Source organism: Streptopelia decaocto, assembly GCF_964273445.1.
Source record: "Streptopelia decaocto genome assembly, chromosome: 2".
NCBI lineage: Eukaryota > Metazoa > Chordata > Aves > Columbiformes > Columbidae > Streptopelia > Streptopelia decaocto.
The window spans coordinates 117,052,278-117,080,217 of record NC_138655.1 but is presented as its reverse complement, the minus strand read 5'-3'; the positions used below and the strand labels follow the sequence as shown (position 1 = coordinate 117,080,217).

General features: G+C 47.5%; 1 protein-coding gene across 1 annotated transcript in view; it reads right to left on the bottom strand.

Annotated features, from left to right (window-relative positions):
• LIMD1 (LIM domain containing 1) overlaps positions 1 to 26,793 on the bottom strand; it is a 34,291-nt gene extending 7,498 nt beyond the window's left edge. Inside the window, exons 1-7 of the mRNA XM_082043941.1 lie at positions 25,608 to 26,793; positions 16,417 to 16,518; positions 4,961 to 5,028; positions 3,612 to 3,674; positions 2,083 to 2,213; positions 827 to 878; positions 60 to 128 (exon numbers count right to left, since the gene is read on the bottom strand). Of these exons, the coding sequence (XP_081900067.1) occupies positions 60 to 128; positions 827 to 878; positions 2,083 to 2,213; positions 3,612 to 3,674; positions 4,961 to 5,028; positions 16,417 to 16,518; positions 25,608 to 26,760 (1,638 nt within the window). The 5' untranslated portion in view covers positions 26,761 to 26,793. The remainder of the gene's footprint in view (positions 1 to 59; positions 129 to 826; positions 879 to 2,082; positions 2,214 to 3,611; positions 3,675 to 4,960; positions 5,029 to 16,416; positions 16,519 to 25,607) is intronic.
• Between the last annotated feature and the right edge of the window lie 1,147 nt (positions 26,794 to 27,940).

Here is a 27,940-nt window from a genome sequence, read left to right as displayed (position 1 = left end):
AAAAATAATAGTAGTTATCACTATTAAATGCCCACTCCCTGAGAAAGCTGCTGACCTACCTCGCAGTGATAACATTCCACGTGGTAATCCTTGTCCATGGACACAACCCGAATGGTCTCATCAGACCCCTGTAAGCATTCAAGCAGAAGAGAAATTACAAAGGATTACAACAGGATAAAACACAGGCACTCTGTAGATTGCTTCCTGCAACAATGTGAACATTGAACAAATGCATTTTAAGCTGCTGGTTGGACACCACAAAATAAATCCTGCCACCTGCAGTTATTTTTACAGTAAAGCTTCACCGTCGACTGACTGCAAGCGTTCTCTAAAATGTAACATCAGAAATGTAAAACTCTCTGTTTAACAGACACATCTATCTCAAATCACATATTAAATATTTGGTAATCTCAATATATCACATTTCTCAGAATTTTAAATTGGTTTTGCCCAAGATTCATCTCCTCTAAGTATGAAGATGAGTTCGTCCCAGAGGGGTCACACAGGGGTCATTCAGGAGCACCACCAGCATTTATTGACATGAAGGAAAGGTATCCTGAACATAAAACCAACAGCAGTATATCCTGAAGGAGATGAAAAAAGCTGCACAGCTCAGCAGAAATAAGCTTCATTATTGAGCTAAAGAAGGGTCACATATCAAGGGCAGCATCTAAGCTTAGGTCAAAAGGCTGCATGTTGGAGGAAGCGATCGTCTCTCCCCATCCCCAAATACATTCATCCTGAAACAGGGTCAAGTGTAAAAAAGAGCAAGACCTGAGACATGACTCTCCCTCCCCAGAGCAGATGCAAAATAAAAGGCTCTCACCTCGGAGGGCAGAATGGGAAGTCCACATGCTGCACACTTTGGAGCTAAAACTCTGGAAGAGCAATGAGAAAGTGAAGGCAAGTTATAGATCAACATAAAAAGAGAGGCCTTTATGTTCTTGGTGATAAGACGAAAAGCTGCAGCTGTAAATAACTTATCCACTGGAAAGCTTTACAGCCTGAGATCATAAATTCATTTTAGGATTGTAAGTAATGTTTGGCACACATTGCTCAGGCAAAATAGAACTTAAATTTTACATTTAGTGCCAGAAAAAAACCCACGAACACGCTGTAGAATTCTTGGCTGCCACTGAGAAATTTGGAAGAGAGAATGAGGAGAAACTGAGCAGAAGCATCCCCAGAAAATAAAATAAAACAAAACAAAACAAACAAACAAAACCAAACCAAAAAACCCCCACACCAACAAAACAAAACAAACAAAAAACCCCACCAAAATTTAAAAGAAGTGGCAGCCTTGCACCAGGGCAGGAAACCTCAGAGAAAATACCAGGCGACTGTAAGGCTCCTTAAAGCCTTGTAACACAATGTAACGTGATAGATAAGTAATTAAATGAAATGACAAGGAAACATGCATCATTTCACAACAACGGTGGCACACGAAGACAACTGTAATTTTGGCACATCAGCTCCCAGGGCTGCCTGAGCAACACACACTACTCTGCCTGCTCAGAAAATGGAGCAAGGAGCAAAGTGAGCCAGACACACTAAAAATGTATGCAGCTCTAATATAACTACCAGCTAAGAGCACAATTGTATTTTACTGTCTAAATGACAAGTGATTTTTTAAGTGGATTTATCGGTTGTTTAATTTAGAGCTGGATAAAAGTTTCACTTTGCGCGTTCTGTGGTGATTTCTAAAAGCATTCTTCAGAAGTCAAACTCAGCCCTGCAACTACTCAAAAAGCAATTTACATTGATTTCCATGGGAATTCAGAGTCTTTAGAGAGGACTAACTTCTCACATCACTGAACGCTTCATAAGCACCATTTCTCACTGCCTGTGCTTTGCAGAAGGGGCAGCTGAAGCCCAGGGATTAAATTACTTCCTCAGAGTTACACCGGAGTAGATGCCAGGCTAAAAGGAGACACATTGGGAAATTCTAGAGTCCAGCCCCATCCTCAAACTTCTCGCTTCTAACTCGGTCCCTATTTTACTAATCGACAGTTCCTAATTAGCTGAAAAGCTAAATTGTAGGCCGGTTGATTGGGACACATCTGCTGTTTATTTTGTCCTTACTTGTGGTAATCTCTGACACAGTAGATTTTGTTTTCAGAGTCTACAGTGAACGGCACACCATCCAGACACTCGTTGCAGACCACGCATCGGAAGCAGCCTGGATGATATGATTTCCCTAGAGCCTGCAGGATCTGCAACAAACCAAGAGACAGGAAAAAAAATCCCTGTGAACGGCCAATAAAGGTGAAAACAATAAACACACAGCTTTACATCAGACAATGCTGCATATTCATCAGTGGGGCTGTGTCTTTTTTCAGGCGCCTCATCTGAATAACGAGTTAACAGGGATGGAAAGGGCAGCTGGAATTAATATATATCACCTGCTCCAGAGAAATTAATTATTAGCATGTGTAAGAAAACAATTTAAAGTCTCAGTCAAGGTATTTAGCATAACAAAGGACAGAAGTGACAGAATTTAAAGGAAAGAAAATACTTTCTGAAGCCAACAGCTGGAGAACACTTAGCAAGATCACAAGGCATGATGCACCAGACCAACAAAAGGAAATACATCTTTATATTCTGCATGAGAGGCTGAAACAAATACTATTGCTATGTTTTCATAATGCCTTAGATATCCAAGAGCTTTGTACTCACTAGCCTGGCTTTCTAATTAACACAGACTATGGAAACTGTATTGAACTCAACAGCTGCAATTCACCTGCTGGCTTTGGGGCCGCAATTGCTACCTGGAACACCATGGTCCATCAGCCAGGTGATCAGACTTCTGAGTATAAAAGAGCTTTTCCAATTTTAATGCTTTCCAGTGTAAGCAGGCAAGCAAAGATAATGAATGATAAGCATTAGAAAATCTTGGGAGGCATGCTGTGAACTGGCCACCCAGAAATTCCTGATTTATTTTGCCTCAGCTGTAGTTTTTACACCACCAGATACATGACCATGAATCTGTCTCCCTCTGAATCACCCACAACTGGATGCTGCCTGGTGCTGGCTAAAGGCCGGCTGATCCCTGAGCTGTGACCCGCTCCGCGCACATCTCAAATGGGTGATACCTCTTGTAGGATGAGAACTGCCTGCGTCAGCAGGATGTCCACGCATCTGCTGAAGAGTTTACAAGGACTTGGGCAGATCTGAACTGAGGTCTGGATCACTTACTCTGGGTCAAACGTGTTCCCCAGAGTACCAGCACCCTCAGTGGAGCCGCAAGCAAGGCTCCCCACAGCAAGGGAGCACTGCAAAGCATCAGCACTTCTGAGCAGGAAGCATCGACAGGACTCAAAATACATTGTGCAGAGAAGGACAAGATGGGATGAAAGAGCCAAAGGTTCTGCTTCTCAGCTCACACTGAAAACAGGCAGAGCAAAGTCTCTGCACCACACACAGCAGGGTGCCAGCTTTGCTTCCCTGCAAAAATCAACAAAAGGCTTAGTGGATTTTCTCTCTGCTACCAATCTCACGCCAGGCAGGCTACCAGACGACAGCAGACAGTACTGGATATGAATATATTTTGCTTTTGATGCATTCTTCTAAAAAGCTGTGGGATTTCTTTTCCTAAAGCAATTATCACTTACCATGTCCATTATCAAATGACCACAAATGAAACACCTGTCAGCTGACTGCTGGAAACCAGAATACTGCAAGGACAAAAAACAGTTGGCTTAAAATTTCGCAAGGTTAGTCGAGCATAAACAACAGCATATTGTGGGGTGTTATTTGCTTGGCCTTTTTCTGTACTCCTTACACAAGCTAAACTTCCCAGTGCTTTTTCCAGTGTATGAAGCTGTGGATGGGTGCCTGGAGATACTCCATAAAGACACCAGACTTCCAGTGTTCAGAAGGAGTCCGAGTTCCTGTAACTTTCACGTCCTAAATCTAAGTTTAATTAAGTATAAGTAAATAACATAAATGCACATGCAAGTAAGGCATTTACTAATAGAACTTACAAGCTTATTTGACCATTGAATTTGCAAGCCAAGAACTTCTTGTGCTTATCACATAGTAATATTACAACATCTGTATATATCAGTCTGGAAAGCCAAATTATTCCTTTGCTTACACTGTTAATAGGTCTGCTGGAGCTTCTTCGGGGCCAGCAGTATCACCCCAGCTCTCTGGCAGTATAACAATCAAGTCTGGCCCAGAGCAACTTCTTTTGCCACTATTGCTGAGATCTAATGGTCAGGAACTGCCTGTCATGTCCATAACATGCAACTCAGGCACAACACATCATCTGTCTAAGGTTTCAGTCCTGTCTGAATGGGGAAAATGCAAACTGGAAAAAAGAAGTATTTTAGATGCATTTAACCAGTCTTTCTATTTTCAGCCTGTGTAGAATATACTGAGGAGAGTAAAGATTAACTTGCTTCTCTCTGACATAAATCACTAAACTTCTCCAATAAACAAGTAAATACACCTTTTTCAAGTCTCAATGAAGGCTTAATCTGTGAGGGTTCAGGGCAAGGGTGTGAGGATATATGACCTTTTACCTCCACCTCTCCTCCCGGAGAGGACCGGGGTGTTGCTTCATGCCCACACAAAACCCACTGAGGGCAAGGGAAAGATATCCATTAAGATGCCCAAGGAAAATCAGTTAACTCCAAAGGGAAATTCACTCATTCATTCTTCTGTAGCCATTTATCTTGCTCCTGTTCCCACAGCATGGCCACAGACACACGCTTTGAAGGAGCCATTGCAAGAGGCTACGGCTTCAGCTACAGGCTCTGCACCGCAAGACCCTGTTCTTTTACTTAGCTATTTCCAGCACCACATGTGGGGCTGGCCCTGGGTGAAGGGGGAGCAGAAGGGTGCTGGACAGGAGCTGTGTGAAATGTGGGCAAAGCTGCCCGGCAGGGATTCTGCACATTCTGCCGCAGAGGCTGAGATGTGCCGGCACAAGGGTCAGCTTCAGCTGTGCGCTTACCAGGAAATCCTCTTCACAGAACACCTTGCCATTGACAAAATAAAAGGCTTTTCCTCTCAGCTTTCGACCTGAGGGAAAAACACAGAAAGAAGAGAAAGGTCAGCAGAGAGCAAGGAGAAAATGTGAGCAAAATCCGGCTGCTGAGAAGCAAACAACGACGAGGACATCTGAGCATGGCCACCTCACAGCCGGAGAAGAGCACCCAACCTCAGCACGGGTCTTCTCAGCCTCCAGCCTCCTCTTCCACTGGTGGTCGCTGATGAATGCCCATCACTGGATCCAGACACCAGTCCCACCTCTGGGCAGGAGGAGGTAGCTGTGCCAGCCCGAGTGAGGGTGCTCTGACTCGTGCTGGAAAACACCCCAGGAGAGGAGCAAGGAGAAGAAAAGGGCATGCAGAGGGTGGCTTGCACTTGGCATCATTCCTCAAAATGTCACCCCTCATGCTGTTCCACTAGAAGGTGTCTCCAACCAGCAGCTGCCAGATAAGCCTCTGCAACACCCAACCAACCCAGTTTGCCTCCAGCACAGAGCAACACCAGAGCACCCAACACACTTCTCTCTGCTCCTTAACAGCATATTCATTATTTCAGCTGCCAACAAAAATTTGAAATCGTTTTAAAAACATTTATTTTTTTCAAAGCAGAATGTCCTAAAAGAGATAAGACGGCAAAGTTTTTCCAAGAAAGGACTCTACACACAGGGAAGATTTATACTTACTGCAGTTTTTGTGTTTATGCCTCACATTCGCCATCTGTTTTCAGTTCCACATAACTATGGCAACACATGCTCACACTGCTGCCGTGACTAAGTGCCATGCCTTCCCCTCGGTGAACAGGGCTAGATTTTGTTTGTTTATAAGACGCTGCTCCTACCTCTTTGCAGCCCATTTTCCCTGTTCAGCCAGGGGTGTGAAAGGCAGCCAGGCACTGCAGCAGCTCTGTTTGCTCTGCTCAGTCACAGAGTCCCAAGCATGTTCCTGGAGGGAGCACCAAAGGTGGGGGAGCAGCACCGCCCGGGTGCTGCTGGAGCAGGACCTGCTGCAGGCTGGTTTGGAGGACCTGCCAGGCTCCTCTGGAGAAAAATGAGAACTGAGACACTGGGGCCCAGAAGGCTCTCACTTGATATGCTGCACATGGCAAATATAATTTAAAAAAAAAATTATCACATGCTGGGTGTATAAAGGCAGATGGCACAAGGGACTGGTCTGGAGGTCACGTCTTGGTGCTTTATGGCACACGCCTACCTGGCAGCCTTCAGCAAATAACCATGCCAGCTGCAAAGCTTTAAGAAAAGGAGGAAGCCAAATAACATCACTTCAATAAACCACAATCTTTCCTGTTTCCTGCCTTCGCCAGAGGGCACTCTCAGGCTGGGAAACAACTCCCGCTGCGCTTTGGGAAATGGAGATGCTCCAGCCAAGCACTGAAGTTTTGTCAGTGAATTCAGCCAGAACAACATCTCACCAGCAGCCCTTCGTGCCCAGCTTGCTGGCTGCAACCTGGGCAGAGGATGTGGTAGCACGTTTCCCGAGGAAGGAGCCTCTCTCCATTTGCTGGTGCAGCAGCTTCGTGGTTAAGCTGCAGGCATTGTTCAGCTGCATGTTTACCGGGCTGGCATAGGAGCAAGAACACACTGCTCCAACACACTGGTCATCCTCCGTTTTCCTCTTATCCCTGCTGGGGACAACCACATTACCCGGAGGTCAGAGATGACCCAGGGTACCAGCCCATTCTTGCACCAACACGGATGTCAGATGAGACACAGAAGAAAAACTGACAAACCGGAAAGAATCCCTCTCTGATTTCTCTCACCCACCTCGATGTGTTGCCAAAGTTGCCGACAACAAAACAGGACTTGCAGCCCAAAATAAAAAGTATCTAATCTTGGACATGTCAGCTTTATGGCCCATAACCCAGGGTGCAAATTTGTATGATAACCCCTCCTGTGTGCCTACCTGTCCACAGGTGAGCCCAGCATGCTCAATGGGAGTCACAGAGTCCCAATTTCTATGCAGGGGAAGTAGGGGTGTGGGGACACCTGAGATTTGCAGCACCCTTGTCAATGGTGGTCCTAAGTGAGTTAACAACAACACTAATTGCACCAAGAGGTACTCCTGAAAATCCCCTGCTGATTTAAACACAGCATTGGGATTTGGCACACCTAAAAATGAAAAAACAAACAAAAAATATTTAATTTTAAATTATGCGGTAGCATGAGCTCCAGCTTAGTGCTGTGGGCAGATGCCCAAGTGACTTTCCACCTGTATGCAATGTTTCCCCTTAAAGACAAGCTGGAAGTGGTGAGGAAAAACATACGTGTGGATCCACACAATGAAGAAACACTTCTCTGGACAAAAGCCCTGGCTGGTGCATGAGGAACAGCCATTCCAGCAGAAGGGATGAGGTTTGGATTGCTGCCACCACATCATTCTTCCACAGTGACCAAAAAAGCATTTACCGGCCATTCTGCACTCGGTGTATTTTTAACCCTGTGACATTAGCAGGTCAAGATTGATAGCAACAGACTTTCAGAGGAGGTGCTGCAGCCAGCACACTGTGTCTGGGCTTCTGCTGCAAGCTCATTCAGCGGAGGGATAAACTGCTTTATAAAGGATTTATAATTTGGCTGTTGGCATTACATGAGCCCATGACGAGGTACTGACACCAAGAGCACTTTGAGGGAAGGGAGGGATGATTTAATTACTTTCTTTAGGGATGAGGTAGTCATTTTGACTGTTTTTAGCTCCTCTCTGTGACTGTCTTTAAGCCCCCAGCAGAAGTGTAAAAGGAAATTTGCCAAAAACAGGAGTAACCAGGTGTCCCTGCAGCAACCGTGGAAAGGGGCATGCAAATAGACCTGGTTTCTCCCCCTGCTGCTCTCAGCTTCTCCCTGCCCACATCGGGATGGACCTCTCCTCCCACCGCCCCTTTGAGGTGAGGAAGCATCTCCTCATCATACACATGGAAAGCAAGATGCAGGAAGAGCTCACTTCCCCAGGCTGCGCTGGGGACCGTCCCGGTGGAGCTGGGAAATGCACGTTCCGGCTGCGGCAACACCAGTAAAAAACGGTGCCGGGACTGCCCCAGAGCGCAGAGCTGGGGAGCAGCTGCTCCTGTCCCCGTACCGAGCTTCCTGTCATGGCATAGCATTGTGCATCCAACACGTCCCTCTCAAAAGCGGTGCCTCTGACGGTGCGCCTCCAGAGGCTGGCACAGGTTGTGTGTGAACACAGAGATGCTTTCCTAATTTCACCCAAAGGAAGGATGGAGAACTTAAATGGCCTATAAGGAATCACATATTGATCACTGCCTACTTTAAATATGCACCACTTTAAACATGCACCACTTTAAACACACATCATGATGATGTAACCTCATCTAGGTGTTCTTGCTCCGGCAGGGGGACTGGACTAGATGATCTTTCGAGGTCCCTTCCAATCCCTAACATTCTGTGATTCTGTGACCACAAAGACGATATACTTTGATAAACCCAGGAATATTAATGCATAGCTTCCACTTTCAGGATCAGTTGCTCTACTACATGTCTTAAGCTGCTGGCTTCCTGACTGTATTTCACTTTCAGTTCACCCTGAATTTAGCTAATCTCTCACCTGAAAAAATTCAGACAATTAAAATTCTTCAGCATTTCAACCCTATCACCTTCATTCATTTTTACAAGATTTCTTGCTCCTCTTCCTGGCAGGAGGTTTGAGCCTTGTGCTTTCATGTACTGCTCACCCCGAACATGTCTGTCTGATTTGTTTAGCTGCAGGACCTTCAGGATGACCTCGAGTTCATTTATGCACCAATTTCAGAATATTTCAAGCTTTGTCGCTAGTGCCTTTGAGGTAAAATAAATATGCTTTGCTTAGTGGCCGGTAATAGGCATACCACCAGGCTGCATTCCCAGGCTCCTGGTGCTTTTGTCCATCATATTCTCAAGTGATAGCTCTCTCCTTTTGAAGTTCACACGAAGAGTGGTTTACCAGGGACTGGCAACAGCCCAAGGAGGATGCTCAGAGATGCATAATTTGCTTGCTGGGGAGCTGGACTGAACTTTCTCTTTTGAGAAATTATTTATTAAAATAATTCTTTATTAAAATGACAATGGGGTCACAAAACCATGTTCAAAGACAAGAGATTGCTCTCAATGCATGCAATGGTACAGGGCCATGTCCAGATCCCAGGGCTCTATAGGGACGCATGACCGGGACCCTGCATTGCTTGGGTGGCAGCGTGGACCTAACTTATCACATCTAAGAACCATGAAGATCCCTGAGGTATCTGCACAGCAGATGAGTGAGAATCACTGCTGACTGGCAACTGCTCCTGGGTCCCTTTCACATTGACAGCCATGGGCTTCTGTCATTACAGAAATTCGCCCTTCTTAGAGCACCACGGCTGTACGATAAATTTGGACATGTGATTACTAATGGCAAGTTAAATCCAAAAGGATTTCAGTTTCTGGACTCACTGGATGCAACCTCCTGACATACTAGTGAGGCAGCAGCCTGGAAACACCATCCATCTAGTTGCTAAGGATTGCAACAAGCTCCTCCTCAGTCCTGGGTGGCTCCGGCCCAAGCTGCAGCCCTTCCTCCACAAAGAAGTATGAGGAGGTTCAGATCAAAGAACCTACTCTGGTCCACGCACACTCTGGAGGCAGCACAACAGGCGCAGGCAGAGCCCAGAGCCCTCAGCTCCCCCATGCCACACAAAAGTCCCTGCTGCCCACAGATCAGCAGCACACAAGACACAGTGGTTCCTTGCCAGCAGATGTACTTTTGGAGCCCTCCATGGATAATGGCGTTGCTGACACACAGTGTGGTGCCCTCCTGTGTGCCGCAGGCTAGGTCGAGCATCAGAGCTCTACTTAATTCCTGCCACCCATGCAACTTCTGCTGGCTGCCACTAAAGCTGGACACAGCACTGAGTCTGACATGGAAGCGTCAATATTTCCACTCTGCTCTTGAACTGGGGCTGCACAAATGGGCCACTCAGATCTCTGCACATCCTCCAAATCAGGTAAATTCAGACTGTGATCATCCAGCAGGCACCTCAGCTCAGACCAAAGCCTTGGTGAGTCCGTGGGCAGGAGGATAGGCTGTCTCCTAGAAAAAAACTGTGCTCAGATGCAGTAGCTCCGTTATCATTAAGATGTTCAGTCTTTCTCTCAGCCACACCAGCTGTATTGTAAAATCACAAAAAACGCCTTTTGTGCCCTCACCGCACATTTGAGGTGGTAAAAAAAACAAAAACAAAACCCCAAAGCTGCGAGAAAATGATCTGATGCCTGAGAGCCACAAGCATGCTCTGGCACATGTAAGAAAAGGTCAGCCACCTCTAACAGCACAGCAACCACAGGTGAAGGCAGAAATGGCTCCTCGGAGGGAACCATTGCGAAACCACAGTAAGCCACGCAACTGAGCAATGCCCCTCCCTCTGCTGATGGCAAATGGTTGCAAGAAGATATTAAAATGATTTTTCTTTTTTAGGGAAAGCCCCTAGAAGCTTCAAAATTCAGAGGTAAGATAAAGTCACCCTGTGACAAAGCAGCGCTACAACCCGGGGAGTCCCTACTGAGGTACCAGTTTTCAACCCAGGGCTCAGTCGCTCTCTGCATCACTGGGGAGACAGCTGCCCTGTTCCCCAAAATGCACCAAAACTAGGTGGCTGTGGGAGCTGGCCTCCCAGCCCATCACCCACCAGCCATCGTCCTAACACATGGAGGCTCAAAGGAGGAAGGAGGGGGAGGCAATCTCTGTGCTCCTGGTGAACATAACTGCATTGAAACTATATGAGAGAGCAGTTTTTTAATTTCTCTAGGCATGGAAGAGGTCTCAGTGCTTACTGAGCCACTGCTCAGGAAATTATTCATAGGTCCCATTAAAACATTATAAGAAATCCCCTAAAATCTTTACAGTACAATTAATCCTAAGCTTGTTCTTAACAAAAAACAGTACTTTGGAGATGACATTGTAAAATACAAATACCAGAAAGACCGGAAATACATTCCATTAAACATTTCAACCTTTTTCTCACATTGTCCTAATGATTTCAGACTTTAAGCCAGCACTAAAACACACACAATCAACTCAAACCACCAGCATATTGATAAAGCTCTGACTGTGTCTCCCGTGTGTGAGCTGAACACTCGCAGCTTTCCAAAGGGGAAAATCTACTGAGGACACCTGGACAATGTGAAAGCCCCTTCAGCTCAGACCCCAGAGCACCACCGCCCTGAAACCTGGCCAAGAAAGGAACACGTATAATCCTGTCATCCTACCATGAAGTCTGCCCTGGAGTTTCTCATCTATAGCAAGCACTTCTTGTGCCAAACAGCAGGGATTCCTCGCCAGCGAGCTGAGAGACTGAAGATAAAAAGTCAGCATGAACAAAGCAGCAATTTAGACTGGAGCAGAAACATGCACTGATGGCTTCCCTGTCTCCAGGCATGGCTGAATCTTTTCTGAGATTACTTTTGCTACAAAAATATATTGTTTATTATGCATGTTAATTTTATTAAAAGGATGCCGAGGAAGGATTACCAGCAGTACTTTGCACTCTCCGCTTTGAAGATCTGTGCATTTCTCAGTGTGTCAGTCAGTGTAGTTGTTTTATGTCCAACTACAAGGAGTAAATTCTGCCTCCACTGGAAGAGCTGGTAGTTTATGCATCTGAAGGTAACCACACACATACACGTGCCATTGGGAAACTCACTTGGCGAGGCTGGCTGTCCTGCAACTTGGGATTAAGTTACGCTTGCAAGAAAAAGGTGACTTTCTACTTGTAGAGTTATTTAGCAATACCAATAGAAACCATGGCCTTGTTGTTCTAGGGGTCATATACCAATATGGGGCATGCTTATTCAACATAATCATGCCAAAGACATCACTCTAAGTAGCCATGCTTTATAATCACCACAGCAAGACAAGGTAGCCCAAGCAGAGGGCGATGCTCACAGATAAACTGCTTCGATACCTTATTTAGTAAATGACCCTTAATACCTCTAAACACGACTACATTGTGAAATATTAAAAATAAACCCCATATATATCCCCAGTGGGTTGCAAGAGACAGCCAGCTTGCGTTATTTCAAACTCTGCCACTGGAACAGCAGCCTGTGTACCCTTTAACACAGACATCAACATTAATCTGAGCTTACAATAAAAAAAGAAAAATAATGTAGTAATGTTGACACGTCAAAGGTCAAATTCTGTAATCTGGCAAACATGCAAGTTCGCCATCTTTTTGCAATAAGGGGTCAAAATCAGGTCCACATTTTGGATGTTCTGCTACAGTTCAACATCAAACCCACCTTCAAACCACCTTGCAATCAGTTCTTTCTTTCCGACTTCCTTCCTCGCCTACTGATTTCCTTCACAGTCATCTCTGACACTTCCCCTGCACTTTTTTAGCTTTCACATTTCCTCTGAGGACCAAGTGGCTCACGTACAAGACCCTTATGCTCTAAATTACACTTCCAGCAGAGCTAAAAAGGTCTGTTTTCCAGGCAATCTGTGGCAGTTGAATATAAGCCTGGCTGAACCCTAGAGAAAACACTAAACCACCACAACAGGTTAGAGCGATACTGTCTAGTTAAATCAGTATCATGTATAAGGTCTCTTTAATACCTGAATAACAAATATCAACATGTGGAAACATCTGCATTTTTTTGTGTTCTGAGGAGGTGGTTAATGTGTAACAAACCATATGATAACTGCAACTGTTCGTCTAAAAAAAAATTAGGAAAAACAAAACAAAACACAAGACAGAAACTGACACCTTGAGCTTGCAGGAAATACCCCTGTGAGTTTCGAAGCCCTTTTTTTTTAACCTACTTTAATGGTCCTCCTGTAAATCAAATATCATCTATTACTAATTCTGCAGAAAGCCTAAAGCTTCTTCCTTTCCCTCTCTGCAAAACATTGCCTTGTTTGTGTCTCTGCCCTGTAACAAACAAGAAGATAAATGAGACGTTTATGCCAAAGTAATCATTCTAAATCTGCTGTTTTGACCTCTAAGCCAAATTTTCTGCATTACATGCCAATGGCTCAGATAAAACAGCACTTTTTTTTTTTTCTTGACAACTGAACCCTGTAACATATGCATAGCTCTGCTCAACCAATTGCTCTATCATTTATCTCTGAATATATGTGTATTAGGAAATAGAGGGCATAGGAAATTTGGCACCATGAGGTATCAACTCCTCTCCCCTCCTTAGACCCTCTCAGTATTTGTATCTGGGAAACTAATGCACATTTGGACACAAATCCAACTACAAGCAAAATTAGAAATCCTCACTAAAATGAAAACAGCAGGACAGCAGATATAAATATCTGGAGGACAATATACTTTACCTTAATAGGTAATTTTGTATATTTTATTTATTGGAACAGAGATATTCAGGGTTCCACCAGAGCAGAAATTTCATGATTGAAAGCACGAGCAACCTTGACTTCTCAAAGACAAGACTGTACTGGATGGTGTCCAAGACGAACTCAGCTTGACCTTAAAAGCACTACTTGCTTTTCAGCTGGAAACCAAGAGTTTCCACATAGGCTGCTCAGGACATGCTTTGCAGCTAGACAGACAGCAACCATCCGGACAAATATTTATTTTTCTGGTAGATAAAACCGTCTCATCATATTTACTGCAGATGACAGCAAGCCCGCAGAGAGGCAGGCGCTCTCTCTGGGTAACAACGGGACTGTGTGCCCTTCATTCACTGATGGTCCAGGAGACTGGGAAATCATAAAATAGTTTGGGTTGGAAGGGACTTTTAGAGGATTCCAGCCCTCCTGCCACAAGCAGGGAGATATTCAACTAGATCTGGGCACCACAGTATAAGAAACATAAAAAGATGCCGAAGAGTGTCCAGAAGAGGCCTACAAAGTTGGTGAAGGGTTTGGAGAAGAAGCTGTATGAGAAGCAGCTGAAGTCACTTGGTTTGTTCAGCCTGGAGGAGACTGAGAGGAGACCTCATCATGGTCTACAGCTTCCTCACAAGGGGAGGAGGAGGGGCAGGAGCTGATCTCTTCTCTCTGGTGACCAGTGACAGAACTCGAGGGAATGTCAGGAAGATGTGCCAGGGGAGGCTTAGGCTGGACCATTAGGAAAAGGTTCTTCCCCCAGAGGGTGGTGGAGCACTAGAACAGGCTCCCCAGGGAGATGTCACGGCCCCAAGCCTGACAGTGTTCAAGAAGAGACTGGACAACACCCTCAGACACATGGTGTGAACTGTGGGGTTGTCATATGCCGGGACAGGAGTTGGATTCGATGACCCTTGTGGGACATTCTATGATTCTATAGTTGCTCAGAGCCCTGTCCAGCCTGGCCTTGAATGCCTACAGGGATGGGGCATCTACCTCCTCTCTGGGCCACCTGAGCCAGTGATTCCCCTAAGGTACATTTGCTCCCCCTGCCCCAAAAATCCCCAGAGCAAACAACTCCTTGGCAAAGGGCCCTGCAGACCATGGCGGCAGCGCAGGATACCACCCCTGCGCTGGCGGGTTTCTTGTGAGCCTCAACACACACATAGGTACCTGCACGTGAGGGAAAGATGGCAGCTGCAGAGGCCCAACACGCAAACCCTTTCATCTTGCACTGGAAACCTTTGGAAAGGGCTGCCTCTTAGAATTAGCAGCAAATAGCTGCTCTATCAGTCCTCACCAACCCACCTCATTAGAAATGGGATTAAGCTATTTTTTAACTGAACGCAAACAAACATAAATGGAAGTAACCACTGATACCTCTGCAATCACATATATCGCCCTAGCCCTGATCTCCAAATAAAGATGGTAAAATCTGTTCTAAAAGGAGGCTTGACAGTGTTTCTTTCCAAAGCGCCTGTTGCACAGTAATAATTTTAGAAATTTAAAACAGCTCGAACCTGCTGCTGGATTATTTTTAACAGGAGCTTTGTGTGCAAGGGCAGTTTGGAAGCCGCCAGGCCATGGAGGGCAAGAGGTCCCTGAAGCAAAGCCCCAGCTGCAGCCAGGAATCCTCTCCACAGGAGAAGATGTGTAATTAACTTATCAGAGCCGGCAAAAAAAGTGAGCTGCTGACTTCTTGAGCCTTTAGGAAACTGCCACCATGTGCAAACATCACTTTTTCTTTTCAGTTTTCTTGTTCTCAGTCAGATGACGATGAAGCGCCCTACTGAAAACATAGGTGAGGCAAGGCAGCTGGTGTCGGGACAGCTGGGAAACGAGTTCAAGGTTCAGCTATTATTAAAAAGCACACACATCTTTCTATATTTATTCCTACTTTGCAGCTCCAAATAAAACACATGCAGTTCTGATGAGTTTACAACTCTGAACACAACGCAGGAGAAAAACTCTAACTCATCTGGGAAAACCAAACTGATACATACAAAAGCACCAGAAGGACTATTATTTTTTTTTCTGTTACCACATATATAGCTACATTTCCAAAAATAAGCTACTAGACCTAAAGAGAACAAAATAGAAACACCACTGTCTTACAAACACAGCCACCATTTGAAATCAAGGAGCCCAGTTCCTCACCCCAGCTCCATCATGGACCTCCTCGAAAAGCCGCCCAGGAGGATCCATACATTGCAGCATGGTATAAGCTACAGCAAGCTTCATATGTGGGTCTTACACGTGGCAGGGAGCTTGGTGGCGCCAGCTTAACTATTTACCATGTTTCCTGGGCGGATTTCACAGGGCTCACCATTGCTGCTCCCAGCCCGACACCCCTGGCACAATAACCAGCTCCCTCCCTGCAACAACCAGAAAACAAGGCAGCAGAGACGTGCCCCTCATCTGGGGACACAGCTCCATTTCTCCAGGGAAAGAACAAGCAAGACGTGTAACCTGGGTCATTCACGTGCATAGATGCTTTGACCAGCTGTCCTTCAGAAGGCCAAAATGCTGACAGCAAGTAAAGGTAACACAAGCAGTGAAAACACGGTGACCGGACTGGCTGTGCAGCAGCTCCATCTGAAAAGGCGTCTTGGGCACCTGCAGACCCCGCTGAGACACTCGCACCCCTCGGCATGGCAGCTCTCCCTGGGGTCCGCAGACAGAAAGGCCAGAACGGCTGTAAAGTCTGACATGACAAATAAAAAACCCCTAAATGCCAACTAAGACATATTCACTGCTGCTTTGAAAAAAATACTCTTACGAGTAAGAAAACATAGCTGTAACAGAGAGACAGAGCAATGAAAACAACTGTCCCCCATACCAGAAGGCAGATGGCTGGTTCATTCAAAGCATCTTTTCTACATGCCTTGCAAAAAACTATTTGAAGACAAACAGCAAGCATGACCACTACCAAGACACACAGCTGGCAGATAATTAAATAACCACTTCCTTTTTTTTCTTTTTTTCTTTTTTTTTTTTTTTCTTTTCCCCTCCTTTACACCAGAAAAAAGTTAAGCCCAAAGAGCTTGCCCCAGTGGCATTGGGCCAGGCAGGGGTTACTCACTGCAGGCTCCACAGGTGAAGCAGCCATCGTGGTAGAGGTTGCCCATGGCCTGGCAAGCCTGGTTTGCTCCGTACACCCCCTTGCTGCACTTCACACAGGTGCCTGGAAGACAGAAAAGGAGACAGAGGTCAGAAGTGGGACCTGGCAAGGCATCTGGAGTCACTGGCTGGGTGACCACACCTGTAATTCAGCGTGGTGGCCCAGCAGTTTCAGACCAGGCAGTTCATGGTAGCCACAGGATGTACAGGACATCGGTGTCACCCACCTTGAGAGACACTGTTAACAGTAGCCAAAACAGTCATCAAACCTCCACGGCAAAAGTACTTTGCAAACAAGTAAAGAGAACAACAACAGCCCTATTTGTCTACAGTGACATCTTCCCTCATCCAGTCATTCCCACAAACTTTATATACATTTTAAACCTCCAAAAAGCCTGGATGGCAGCAAGTAGTGCTCAGGGCTGTTCAAAGACCAGTAGTTTCTGCTACTTATTGCATAAAATAAGTTTGTTGGTAGCAACTGAAGTGAGGCAAACACATCTCTTCACTCAGCCCCTTTAAATCTCATCAACTTCAGAGCCTGCTCATGTCTGCTGAAGGTCCTAAGGATTTCCCACTGAAACAGAGCTGAACTGACTACCTGACACGTATCTCTTTCCCCTCTGTCAGCCACATCTGAACAGAGAGACCCAACGTATAGAAGCTACCTACAGACCACGTATCCTGCCCAGATATTCTTCTTGCCTCTTGCAGGACAAGGCAAGTAAGAAGCCAGTTTTAAGGAGAGGATACCTGGTGGTGGTGGCACCACCAGCCAAGGGGGGCTGACTCAGGTGGCCCATGGGATGAAGGAAAGCCAGGTCCAGCTGGAGAGAGTGACAATGGGGCAGATGTGCAGCGGCTGTGGTGGGAAGCGACGGCAGGGAGAAGACTTTAGCAGTGCACCTTCACAAAAGGTATTGGGTGTGCACTTAGGGCCTCTCAAATCTCACTGCATTTCCACATAAAACTGCTTTGATAATGGACTAAGAAGTGACAACTGATTTTCACACCCTTGACAGCATCTGCTAGCAGGACCTGCTCGCTCCACCTTGCAGGGAGAAATGCAGCAAGGCTGCCAAAACCCGTTATTAGTGACCACGGACAGAAATTCCTTGTCCAAGGAAAATGACACATCAAGCCAGTTTACTTACTTCACGCATTGCCCTGCGATTGCACCAGACTGTTTTAAAGCAGCATCACCCTTTAACTACCTCTAAATGAGCAACTTTAATCCATGTTTAAGCAAACAAACATGAATCTACCCAAAAAGGGCAGTGTGAGGGACAAACAGAAGATGTGTCTCTGCTCCTCAGCAACCCTGTGGATGTGACTTTGCCTCCAGGTCTCTCCTTCCGCCGTTGCTCCAACTCTTAAACTGCTTGGAGCAGGGACTGCTGGTCACATCTTACTCCTACCAGTCCAAGCAGAGGGACAGCATCACCTTGTTGGAGATGCCTACTCATGCCGTGGTTAACGAAACTTCACTTTTCTCAGGGTCCCACAAGCTCCATAGTAATTGGAAAGGCATGGTGAAAGTTTGGGAGAAACCCAATGTACCTACAACAGCACTGAAAAGTAACTCCGAACTCTGGCAACACCGATAGCCCCAGCACGGTTAACAACTTCTGCCCGCAGCCGATAGCTGTGACCATCCAGTTTTAATACTACAGGGTTAAAAGCGCTCGGGAACCCTTTACAGTAGCACACGCAGGGCTGCTGAAAAGCAGACACTTCATTTTCCCAGCACAGACCTGCCTGTGTGCAGTGGACCGCACGCTGCAAGCTGCCCCAGCGCTGCTCCAAGCCCCGCTGCACCCAGAGCCGAACTGACACAAACCTGGAGAGGAGGCTGCAGAGAATAATTAGTTGCTCTGTTTTGTCCAAATCTGACCCGAACTGAAATGCTAGCCTGGCTGCGGGCCCACCCCAGCACACAGACTGGCACCAAGTTAGCAAAACTGGCTGGTTCTCAAAGCCAAGCAGATTTATCTTGGTTGTTTATTGAAAGAAACATTTTAAGAAAGCACGAGATAAATCATGAAGGCATTATAAAGAACAGAAAAAAAGAAGAAAAAAGAAAATATAAAGATAAGAAAATCTGGCTTTTCAAATGGATGTGTGACAAAAGCTAACAGCTACCTCAGAACATTCTCTCTTGACTACAGCAATGCCAAGTGGAAAGATTTGAGAGCAGAAAACCTGCTGATTTTGCTGCTCAAAGCCTTATTTCCACGATGTTCACCAGGCTTTCCACAGAACCGACGTATTTATTGCACCGCAAGTGCTCCATTTTCCCCCTTTCCATGCCAATGAGCTCCAGAAAATAAATCCTCCACCTCCCATCCCTCAACCAGCCACACCAACCTTCCCCCTTTCTTTCCATACATGCTACATTTCATGCCCTGCTTAACCCTTTTATTCACTTCTTCAAATATTTAGGCCCTTAAAACATGGAAAATGAAGTCATACAATGAAAGGGCTTTTCAAATAAATTGAAAATGTTGTCTGTAAAAACTATAATGTGCTAACTTACCCAACTATGTAATAACCAGCTGTGCTATAAATATTTATGGATGTCCCATGGCAAGGCTGACAATTGAAAAATGGCAAATCTGTGTATAGTTTATATTTTTACTTGTATGTGCTAAATCTTACTTGAAAGCCAATTAATTCCATTAGCGATTGGAATTACTCTAGAAATAAACCTTTGCTTCTTCCAAATATAACATTCTGAGGTATTTTAAGCAACATACTTGAGCCTTCATCTCTGACTCTCAGCACACCTGGCCTGAAAGGGGAAAAAAAATGTGATTTTTCATTGAGTTTTCTTTCTGCTTTTTCTTTGCCACTTGCTCCCTGCTGCCACAATGATCCTGTTCTTCCAGCTTAGACTATGCAAGGAAAAAGCAATACCTGTTGCTTGCGGTGGCCGGTCGCCAAGCTCGGCAACACAGGTGCGAAGCCAGGCTGATGGAAGGCAGCGCGGCACTGGCCACGTCCATCTCCATCCCCATCCCGCCACAGAGCGGGCTCTGCACCCCACTCCACGCCAGCTCCGATGACTTCTTCCTGAAAGAGCGCTGAGCCTGCTTTCTGCTAGCCAGGGGGTAGATTTAAAACGTCAGCAGCATCAGTCCAGCCCCAGCATCAGCAGCTCAGCATAATTTTCGCAGCAGAACGCAGCGTTTAGCAAGAACTTCTGTCCTGAGCTCGAAGCAGAGGGATCATGAGTATCCGCAGCTCAGCGAGGTGCCTGATTCCTGCACTTGGTTACTTTGCCATGCATAATGAGCGCTTATGCAAGTGCCAATCTGAGCAGATATCCCCTCCAAAATTACGGCTTTTAAGCTCAGATGATGTTATTAAGGCATTATTAGGGAGCAACAAAAGGTTTATCTTTTGCTACAGGGATGACAAGCCCTTTGCACCACACATGTGCACCACTGGTAAATTCAAGCTCAAGTGTGCTGGCAGAATGGTATCCAGATTTGGAAAGGTAAAGGGATGGAAACTGCTGATTTTGGCTCAATTTCTGCCGTCAGGGCAGCTTGGCCCTGGACAACAAAGAAATCTCTGTTCCCTTTCGCATCATGCGGCAACAACCGCCCGCGCTGCAGCTGAGCGCCAGAACAAAGGGACCTTTGGGGCAGAGCTGAGACCGAAAACATGCCCTGTGAGCCCTGTCCTGGCCCTTGCTGTACCCCATCTCGGAACTGCAAACCAGAAGGAGAGCGACCGCTGCGAACAGCCTCGGCTCTTGAGATCAAACAGGTCCGATGCAGATCACAGGGGCTGTCAGAAATGAAAGTGAACCCAGTGTCCTGTCTGAAATGTCAGTTCCACCCTCAAAGTTCAACAAGTGCATTACCATTTGCCACCAGACTCAAAGCCTTAAGAGGTGTTTTTTCCTCTAAGTGTTGCTATTTCACGCTCACCAGAAGGAGCCCAGTTACTTACTATATCCCACTCACTAAAAATTCAATGCAAACCATACTGAACAGCAGCATTTCCTGGGACTGGTCAGTATGATTTATTTCCATGTACCAGACATCACCTGTCTACAAATCAAGAACACAGTTGTGGGTTTTTCCAGCAGCATCCCTGTTCTCAGCAGCATCCAGGACAGCCAACCTTTCCTACCTGTGTTCCTGGCTGGGTTTGCTGAGACTATTGCTTAATTTTAGAGGGCAAAATGAGTTGCTGTGCTGCTTCAGCAGTGAGATTTCTTTGCCTTGTCAGTCTGGTCCTGGATAAGCGGAATGCAGTAGCAGGATGAGGGGAGAGTTTGGTGGTGTGGATCTGCATACACAGCTAATTCAGAAACAGCACTCAGAGGAATAAGTCCACCCTACCCCTTCCACTTACTCCAGGCAAGCCACATTTCCACAATCAGCTTGACTCTTCTCCACCACACGTAACTGGCTTTTCCCCCCTTTTTACAGAAAGCTGGATTGATGACAAAGAACCCCCAGTTGCATTTGGAAAAAAAACCTAAAACGAACAGAGCCTTTGCACGTAAATACCTCTGATATCTTTCCCATCTGCCTAGACACGCACATGGCTAATCCACAAGCTGACCCTGCTGTCTCTTGGCAGAAGTTGGACCTTCATGAGCATCCACCTCCTCAGAGCAGGAAAGGGGAATGAGATAAGAGGAAAGCTGGCATACACCAGGACTCTTGTGAAGGTACAGCTTTCTGCATTTCCAACCCACCTATTTATTCCAGGAGAGCCAAGTCCTGCACTTACACACGCTTCTTTCAAACATAGTATGCTGGAAAAATAAAAAAATACTTCACCCTGTCCTACCCAATGTGATGCTCAGTTCTTCAGGTTTTACATCAGGCTTTCTCCAGAATCTGATGCCACCTCCCCATGGCTCACTTTAACCAAGTAATTTCTACATCAAACTCTAAATTAGACACATTGTGTGCCTTGCTGTGCTGTTTTCCACTACTGTGCAATCGCTCTTGCTGGAGAGTTGATTTCAAGGAGATCTGGAGGCCTGTGTGAGATGAAGCACCTGGAAAACCTGGCAGTTTGGTCCTGTTCACCACTGGGTGACCGGGTTGTCACTCAATGGTAGCAAAGATGCACGGGTACTCCCTGCCCAAAGAACCACAGAATTGGTAAATGCAATTTTTCTGGAGCATTTTTGCATGCCATGTTCTCGACCCTTAACTTTGCTGTAGACAGTTGTGTACACACTGCCAGTAAAGTACAAGAATGCCATCAAACTCACATCAGTGACATTTTAAATACCTGATAGCAATGTCAGAGATTACGTTAGCTCCAGTGCCAAACAAATGAGGCTCCTTATTCCTCTCAGTCCCCCTTCGCATAGTATCCTGGCTGAAAGACCTGTTGCTCTTCTGCTTCAACTCCTTCCTTTTTCTTTCCTTCTGGTAGATTTTTCCTTAGCTTGCAAAGCCAGCTTTGCTCCCAAGAGGAAGGGAGGAGAAGCACATAACTGCTGTAATCCTGAAGAGCCGTATCGCAAGCAAACACTTATTTGCTTGATTCCCTGCAGTGAGATAAACTTTGCAATCTGCACACACCCACTAGTTCATGTGCCATCATCCTTCCAGCTTTCCTTGTTCCACCAGGACGCACCTCATCCTGCAGGCAGGCATCTCCTGCAAGCCGTGGTGTTCTCCCAGGAGCAGGCAGCGAGGGATGCCCCCACTCATCACCAGTGGAAATGATGCCATTATCATCATCCACATACAAAACAAACCTCAGAAGAACTTTCATTTTAGCCAGAAATTCTCCACTCGGCAGCCCTGAAATTGCCCTCATTGCTGCTGAAGCATCCTGGTGCACCATCATCATCAGGGTTTGGTGAGGTCCACAGCTATGTACAGCCTTAAAGTTAAACAAATTGTGGTTTTAGCAGTGGTAAAGCGCTAAATTCACTATGCATAAGACTTCGAGAGAACACCGCTGGCCATAAAGCTGATCACACCCATTCGAAGGTGCTGAGGTTCCAGGTCTCCACGGGGTTTCAGCAACTCAGCTACCGCTCTGCTTCTGCCAAGGGGAAAAGAAACCTACAGACTTTGCTATCAGATATTCCCTGGAAAGGGTACACCATAAACCTGAATATAACCTAGGTGGCTTCCAGCAGCACATCCTGGGACCTGAGGCCCCTTCTCTGCTGCAGTGGGAACCAGCCTTTCAATAGAGGAATTTCAGGATTTCCCTCCCCGAGCGTAAGACCTGGGTGATACCTGAGACTACCTACGTTCTCCTCAACAGCCCACATAAATCAAGTCAGCACTTCAAAAGCAGTCTCGGAGAACCCACATTCCTCCAGACACGTGCAGCCCGTGTGGCTCACACATTTGCCACTATTTAAAAACCAAAATCCTTGGCTTTGTTTGCTTCTTTCCTTCCACTTGGTACACATACCTGAGCAGACAAATGGATTCTGTACAGCAAACTGGTGCTGACAGATAACCAGACTGTCTGTTACTCCTCAGCAGAGCATCCTACCTACATTATGCCTACTCCCTAGCTTACCTGAAAAGGGCTTTCATTTACAAACGCTCATTTTCACATAGTGAAGAAAAAAGCAGCTCCTTTACTGGGATCAGAATTAATTGTTCATGATAAATATCTGGTCCAGACTGAAGGACTGTATGTTACCAAGACAGACAGCTCCATCTTAAAAAAATCCCCTTGTTACAAAAGTGGCACCCAAAATCAGGAGAGCTGAAAGCATTTTAGACAAAACACTTCAGTCATTTGCACTTCAGTCCTGGTTTCATTTCCTGCCTCCCATGTGCCGTAAAGCTGCTGCATTAAACTTCCCTTCACTGGGGGAAAGTCTTCAAACAAAACGAATTCTTGACCTTTTTATCAATTTTGCATAAAAGTACTTATTTTCCATCCTAAAGTCTGCTAGCTTGAGGGTATAGCATAGCAGAGATAGATTCAGAAGACTGTATGGGTTCTTTACTCCTCCAAAGGAAGTAAGGTAACTGTGAAAAAATGAAAATAAAAGTGAGAAAGAAAGGGGGAGGAGGCCCAGAATTAAAATATTTCAGTATTTGCCTCTTCCTGCTTCTCAGTCCTCCACGGGGCAGATCTGCCCAGCCTCCCATACAGAGGTGAGCCTCCACAACATGTCACTTCTTCCCCTGCTGTGACTGCAGTCTTTCATTTTTCCCTCTCTTCCTTCCCAAATTTCTCAGATGCTGGTGTAACACCTCCTGCCAGGAGGATGTGCAAAGACCTCGCTGGGAACCAGGCGGCCTCCACCTCTCCTCCCTCTCTGGGGCTCCGACTGAACCATCAGGACTCTCCGTGCTGCCGGATCAGCTCCTGCTAATACAAATTTTCTGCGGGACAGAAGCCTCCCCCTGGTGCTACTGCCTATTTTGTGACAAAAATGCAAAAATAATCTAACCACCGACCACGTCCCCCTGCTCTCTCCCCCCCATCCCCATGCACATGTAGGATGAAGTATGATCCAGCTGGTTTATTTGCACTGTGAGCAGAAGACACATACAGCGCATCTGGCACCTCTCCAGTGGAGCTAAATGCCACCTCCAGCAAAATATTCCCATTTTTGAGCACCACCTGCCACGAGACTGCTGTCCCAACCCCATCTTTGCTATGGGCTCCTTGTCACAGCACTCAGCCCGCCCCGGACAAGGCTCCCAGAGCTCATTCAAACTGTGCGCTGTCTGCACAAGGCAGAAAGTGCCTAAACATGTTTCCAGGCCAAAACGTTCCAAGCGCAGCAAGTTGATACATCACCTTTCTGCGACAGAATTTAAAAAAAAAGGGTCTATCCTGCCGCAAGGCTGACTCCAACCTCGGAACCTGAGATAAACAATCCTAGTGCAGCTCTCTGTGGGTGAGTACCACCACCTGATGACAAGAAACACACTTTGCAAACTGCGTAAGTTCGCAACCGAGCACTTGGTGGTTCCTCCAGCTACGTCCCAGAAGCTCGGTGTGAAGCCCAGGGCTGCTCCTGTGTGCACAGACCAGCACAGAGCCACCCGCTGACTCCACTGGGCAGGACCCTGTGCAATGGCACCTGTGCTGCCTGAGATGCAAACCCTTCCTCTGCATCAGGCTGAGGAGTTGAAATCTGCCCCTGCTTCTACTTCTGCAACCATGGGTCTAAAAGCATGAGGAAAATTAATACACCAGACCTGCTCCCTTTGTTCGTTAAATTAAGTGCAAAGTTCCCAGACTTCCCAGCAAACCCAGGTTTCCTTCTCCCAAAAGCTGAACTATCTCATCTGCTATTAAACTGCAAAGTGGCACAGCAGGTAGAGGAAAGGCTCAACCTGCTGCTGAACTTCTGCCATCCTGGGGCAGTAAGTCAGTTCCATCAAGCAGGATAATTAATATTCCCATTGGGAGACCCTCACACGTAAGTGGCCCCTTTCCACTGTCAAGTGCCAGCAATAACCTCTGGTGGCAGCCTGGACCCAAGATTTAGGGGGGCAATGTGCCTACCGCCTGTTTTTCTGCCATCTTCAGGACGCACTGATCCTTTCAGAGCCAACCAGCACCTGGGGGTGGGGGGGAAATCCTGGCAAGTCTGGGAAACCACCACCTTTCCCATCCTCAAGTGACTGCTCTTCCAGACATCCTGCAGGCACAGCCAGCCCTGGCCACCCCCAGGGGGTTACCTCCAAGGGACGCCTGCCACTGCCTCCCCAGGGCTCAGCGCCCTTCTCCCTGCCTGCGGCACATGCACTGACTCCTCCACAGGCCGGAGCCTTCCCACTCACACGTGGTCTGGTCAGGCAATGTAGTTTTAAGACACTGAGAACCAGAACTGTCAAGGAAAGTTAAGCACCTCCCTGCCAGCAATGAAAGGCACTTCAAAAAGATGCTGCTCGAGCTGCTTCTCAGCGCAGTCTTCCCCAAAACTACTATGCTATCTCTGCTTTAAAAGTTAAGAGGTAGGGTTAAAAACAAAAAAAAGGCATCACAGGAGGAAGAGCTTTCATTCAAAGCTAAGTAATGAAAAAAAAAAAAAAAAAAAAACAAAAACCAAAACTGAGAAACTGAAAAAGCATAACCAGGAAGGTGCACAGGGAGAAAAGACTCTGCAGGTGTGAACCCTGCAGTGACACTTCGCAACAAACCCTTTCCATGCCGAGTGGTGGACTGCCTCCTTACCAAAGTAATCAGCCTTTGGCCGAGCATCCATCTCCTGCTCCAGGCGCTGGGTCAGTGCCTCCAGCTTCAGCTCAGCCGCTGATGGCCCTTGCTCCGGCTGCGGAAGGAGGGTCTGGCAGGGCAGCTTCACCTTTGCTGTGCTGGAGCCCTCCGGGTGCCTGGTGTCCGGCCGCGCGCTGCTGGTGCCCTCTGGGAAAGGGGGCTGTGGAGCATCTGGAGCCATCGGCCCACGCAGGCCCAGGCGCGAGGAGCTCGGCTCGGGCTCTGTGCTGCTGCCATTGGGCTGGTGGTTTTGACCGTGGGCCACGAAGTGGCCAGCTGGGCCAGGGTGGCTGGTGGCATGCTGGTAGTCAACGCTCGGGGCGGCAGGTGCGGAGCTGGAGGGGAAGGACAGCGGGACGCCCTGGTACCACAGCTGGCTGACATCCCCTCCGGCCCTGGGGCTGCAGGGGTCAGCAGTGCCTGAAAACCCCCGGGCAGGCTGCACGGAGGAGGCCGAGAAGGAAGATGACCTCTGCTGTGGCATGGCCCCCGGCACCCCCTTCTCCGTCCCCACTGAGAGTGCTGGGGGGCTCCAGGTGTGTGAGAAGGAGGAGGATCTCTGGTCCGCACCGCCACGTCTGCCCTCGCTGCCATTCTCTTGCCTGCTGCGGCAGGGCTGGGGGTCACCAGGGCTCCCGGCATGCTGGTCCCTTTGCCCCCCAGTGGGCTGTGAGCCCCCCGCTTTGGGGATCCTGTCGGGCTCCGCGTCCCAGCCCCGGTGCCCAGCCTGGCTCCCCGGGGCCTCGGCACGCGCCCCGCTCTCGCCGACGCCGCGCTCCCCTCCATCGCACGGCCTCGCACGCGGCCCCTCGGCGGGGCAGCCCGGGGGTGGTTTGGCACCCCGTGCCACCGGTGGGATGGGCCGGGGGGCACTGAAGGTGGCCCCTCCGTTCAAGGCGGCCATCAGCATCTCCTCCTGCTGCTGCTGCTGCTGCTGCTGGAGGTGGATCTTGGCCATTTTGGTGGCGAAGACCCGCCTGGTCTCCTCGAACTCGGGGTTGTTGCCGGCAGCTTTGTCCACCCGAAAGAGACCGTCCTTGGAGGCCTCGTACATGTTGAGGTCTTCGATGAACTTGCTGGCTTCCAGACCCAGGTCGTCGTACTTATCCATCCCGCCCGGCTAAGCGGGATGACCCCCGCCTTCCTCCTCCTCCTTCCCGCCGGGCTCAAGCTACTCCCGGCCGCGCCGGTCGCTCCGTCCCGCCGCGCCGCCTCACTCCCGCCGCGCCCGTCTCCGGCGGGGGTGGAGCGAAGGGCGGGGCCAGGAGGCGGGGGGGCGGGGACGTCCGCCCCGCCCCCCGCCTCCTGGCCCCGCCTACCGCACCGCCCCCGCGCCGCAGCCGCTCCGTTGGTTGCGTGTGCAGGCGATCCGAAGATGTAGTTTGCTGTTTATCGCTCTTCTCCTACAGATAACGTTGATTTTTCTCACCACGTTCCCCTGGGGAGTGTCCATACAGGCCCTGTAGCCCCTGTGAATCGTAGAATCATAGAACAGTTTGGGTTGGAAGGACCTTTAAAAGTCATCTAGTCCAGCCCCCTGCAATGAGCAGGGACATCTTCAACTAGGTCAGGTTGCTCAGAGCCCCGTCCAGCCTGGCCTGGAATGTCTCCAAGGATGGGGCATCGACCACCTCTCTGGGCAACCTGTGCCAGTGTTTCACCACCATCACTATAAAAGATTTCATGTCTAGCCTGAATCTTCCCTCCTTTAGTTTAAAACCATTACCCTTTAACGTGTCATTACATGCCCTTCTAGAGAGTCTGTCCCCAACTATAACTACCAAAAACCCCTCAGAAGTCATGGCCACTTGTCATGAAGTCATGGCCAGCCGTCATTAAAAACTAGAGCACCCCCCATGCAAAACTGTTAGTAAAATCGTATTCCCTAATTATTGTACCAATTAATCTTTATAATAGAAAATTATGTTAAGTTTATATATACGTATAATGTATACACACTTTCTTTATATATATACATAGTTTTTTTTACATTTTACATGCTGCATAGGACCCTAGTGCATTGTAAGGACAACCCCCCACCTTGAAGAATAAAGGATAGCCCTGGACTCCTGAGACAACACCTGCATCCCAACCCCTCCAAAACATCTGTGAAACCCTCCCCTTGTCTGGCATCATAGACAACTGTCGCAAGACCGACTCCAGGGGCATCTAGATCAGGAAAGAAGCAGATGGATGATGACATCGTAAAATCATAGTTGCTTTGCAAGACAGTGACATGTGTGCATTAAGTAGTGATTGGTCAAGTCACACCTGAGCCCTTGAAAGGTGTA